This window comes from Emiliania huxleyi (assembly GCF_000372725.1).
Source record: "Emiliania huxleyi CCMP1516 unplaced genomic scaffold EMIHUscaffold_2490, whole genome shotgun sequence".
NCBI classification, from domain to species: Eukaryota; Haptophyta; order Isochrysidales; family Noelaerhabdaceae; genus Emiliania; species Emiliania huxleyi.
The window spans coordinates 1-2,532 of NW_005200179.1; the positions used below are offsets into that span (position 1 = coordinate 1).

Sequence of the window (2,532 nt, forward strand, 5' to 3'; positions counted from 1 at the left end):
GGTACACGGCGTCTCTTCACACCTCCTGCTGTGAGCAGGAGCGCCCTCGTCCTCGGCACGGCGTGCGGTCTGCTGCCTCCCTCCGCCTCCACCTCCCAAGGCAGCGAGCGCCCACGAGACTCGATCATCTCTCGTTCACCTGTCGCCCATCCGTCTTCAACAATCGCTCCATCAGGAGAAGAGGGCGACGAGTACGCGCGGCTCGCCTCGCGGCTGCAGCTGCCTCCGCCGCTGGACCTGCTGCGCTCCGTCGCCCATGACCTCTGCGCGATGCTGCGTGCGGGCGTGGGAAGCGGCGGCACGACCGCCCTCCCTGCGCAGCGTCCCGCGCTGCGCTCTTTCTCCTTCACTCCCTCTGGCTGTGAACAGGCTCCCTCCGCGCGGTGCCCGTGCTGCACTCGTTCGACGCTGCACATGCCCGGGACACGTCCGCGACATGTCCGAGACATGTCCTACGTAGGTGCCCGTGCTGCACTCGTTCGACGCGGGCAGCGCCGCCCTCGTCTGCGCGGCGCCCGCGTGCGGCGGAGGGCCGCTCGGCGGGTGCGGCACCTCTCCTTTCCTCGAGCTGCCCCCCTCGTACTCGCAGCTGTACAACATGTACATCCACCGCCGCTGCTCCGTCTGCGGCACACCCGCCCGAAGCAGCCCGCCCCTGCTTATCAGCAATGGCCTCTTAACGAGAAGAGTTGTTAATTAGGCACTTGCCCGAAGCAGCCCGCCGTCTGCCTGCTCTGCGGTGCCATCGTCTGCACAGGCGGCCTGTGCTGGAGACACTTCCTAGACACTTCCTAGACACTTCCTAGACACTTCCTAGACACTTCCTAGACACTGCACAGGCGGCCAGTGCTGCCGCTCCGGCGGCGTGTCCTCGACACGTCCGCGACACGTCCCCTCGCATGCCCGATCAGGCGGCCAGTGCTGCCGCTCCGGCGGGGACGACGAGGTTGTGCAGCACGCGGCGAGCTGCGGGCACGGCGCGTGCGCTTTTGTGGTTGTGCGGACGACGACCACGCTGCTCGTGATCGGGCGGCTGCTCGCGGCGCGGTGCCGTCGAGGCGTGGAGCGGTCGCACCGACCTCGTCGTTGATTGCGGCGGTAGGCGGCAGCACTGCTGGTGGGGTTCGCTCTACCTGGACGTGCACGGCGAGGAGGACCGCAATTTGAGCCGCGGCCGCCCCCTCCTCCTTGCGCCTGGCCGGCTGCGCGAGCTGCAGCAGGTCTGGCGCTCCAACGGGTTGCGCGAGCTGCTCTACAACAACCAGCCGCCCTTCCCGCGCTTGCCACTCATGCTGATGCCCGCGCGCGATTGAGTGGGACGGAGCTGGATGCGATGGATGGAGGTAAGGTAAGGTAAGGTAAACTTCTCCACACACACGAGGGATGGACGGGGGGGATAAAAAAATGTTCCTGTTACGAAAAAGGGAGCTACCTGCTCCGGCGACACTAGGGACTCGGGCCTGATCCCGCACAAAACACATCTCCACACTCTCTCCTCTCCTGGCTAGTTCCAATTCACTCTGACACGGCTAGTGCCATTTCACTGTGGCACAGCTCGCGTTACAAAACCTTGATTTGACCATTTGCGCCATTTTGTCCCTCTCGGTGCCTTCCAGAGGCAGCTGCGAGCTGCTTACAGCGTCAAGTGCGAGGTCGCCGGCCCGTGGCTCCGCCGTCGGCTCCGCCAACCTGGTTTGTGGAGCTCCCACACCTGTCTAGACAGTCCTGAGCCTGTCCAGACAGCGTCCAGACAGTGTCCAGACAGCGTCCAGACAGCGTCCAGACAGCGTCCAGACAGCGTCCAGACAGTGGCACATGGCTCCACTCTTCACAGCAAAGTCTCGTAGTCGTGGCTGGACGGCCCCTGACAGCACCCCTGGCGCTGCCGAGGCCACTCCCCACCCGCACCCACCCACCCACATACACACCTAGATACACACCGCTCTACTTGTTTGTCGGGGGGGGGGGGGGGGGGCAGTGCGTCTAGACAGCAGAACTTAACAGAACTTGAGACCTTGAACTTTCAAACTTGTAGTTTTGTCTAGACAGCTGTCTAGACAGGCCCTCTTCACATTGGGTGGCGATGTTTTGCTGAGGGGTGGCCCGTCTACCGTCTACCGGTAGACTGGGGTAGACTGGGGTAGACGGTAGACCATTTGGTAGACGAGTCTACCGCAGTCTACCGGTAGACCGTAATGAACCTACGACCCCAGTCTACCGGTAGACTTGGTAGACCGCGGTAGACTCGTCTACCCCTTTTTCAGCCGCCGAACGGTAGACCGCCGCCGCCGGACGGTAGACCGCCTCGGCCGTTTGAATATGCAGCCTCCAGTTCTCCACTCTGGTGCCACTTTGGCAGACGAGCGCCGGCAGATGCCCTCGCGGCCTGCCGGCGAACGTCCGTCCGGCGAGAACGCGCGCCATAATGGACGTGTGGCTGTCTGGCGAAAACTCGCTCTCGAGAGCCGCGAGAGGGCGGCGCTCTGCAGTGAGCGGCTCCGCCCGATGAGTTCTGTAAAGCCCTTCATTTTC

General features: G+C 63.7%; 1 protein-coding gene across 1 annotated transcript; it reads left to right on the top strand.

Moving 5' to 3' along the window:
• Positions 1-36: 36 nt before the first annotated feature.
• On the top strand, positions 37-1,313 carry EMIHUDRAFT_460749 (hypothetical protein; the record flags this gene model as incomplete). The annotated part of the gene is made up of 7 exons (XM_005778270.1): positions 37-100; positions 176-298; positions 370-383; positions 461-629; positions 701-757; positions 912-1,047; positions 1,103-1,313. The coding sequence occupies exons 2-7, from the start codon at positions 271-273 to the stop codon at positions 1,311-1,313; spliced, it is 615 nt and encodes a 204-aa protein (XP_005778327.1). The 5' UTR covers positions 37-100; positions 176-270.
• Between the last annotated feature and the right edge of the window lie 1,219 nt (positions 1,314-2,532).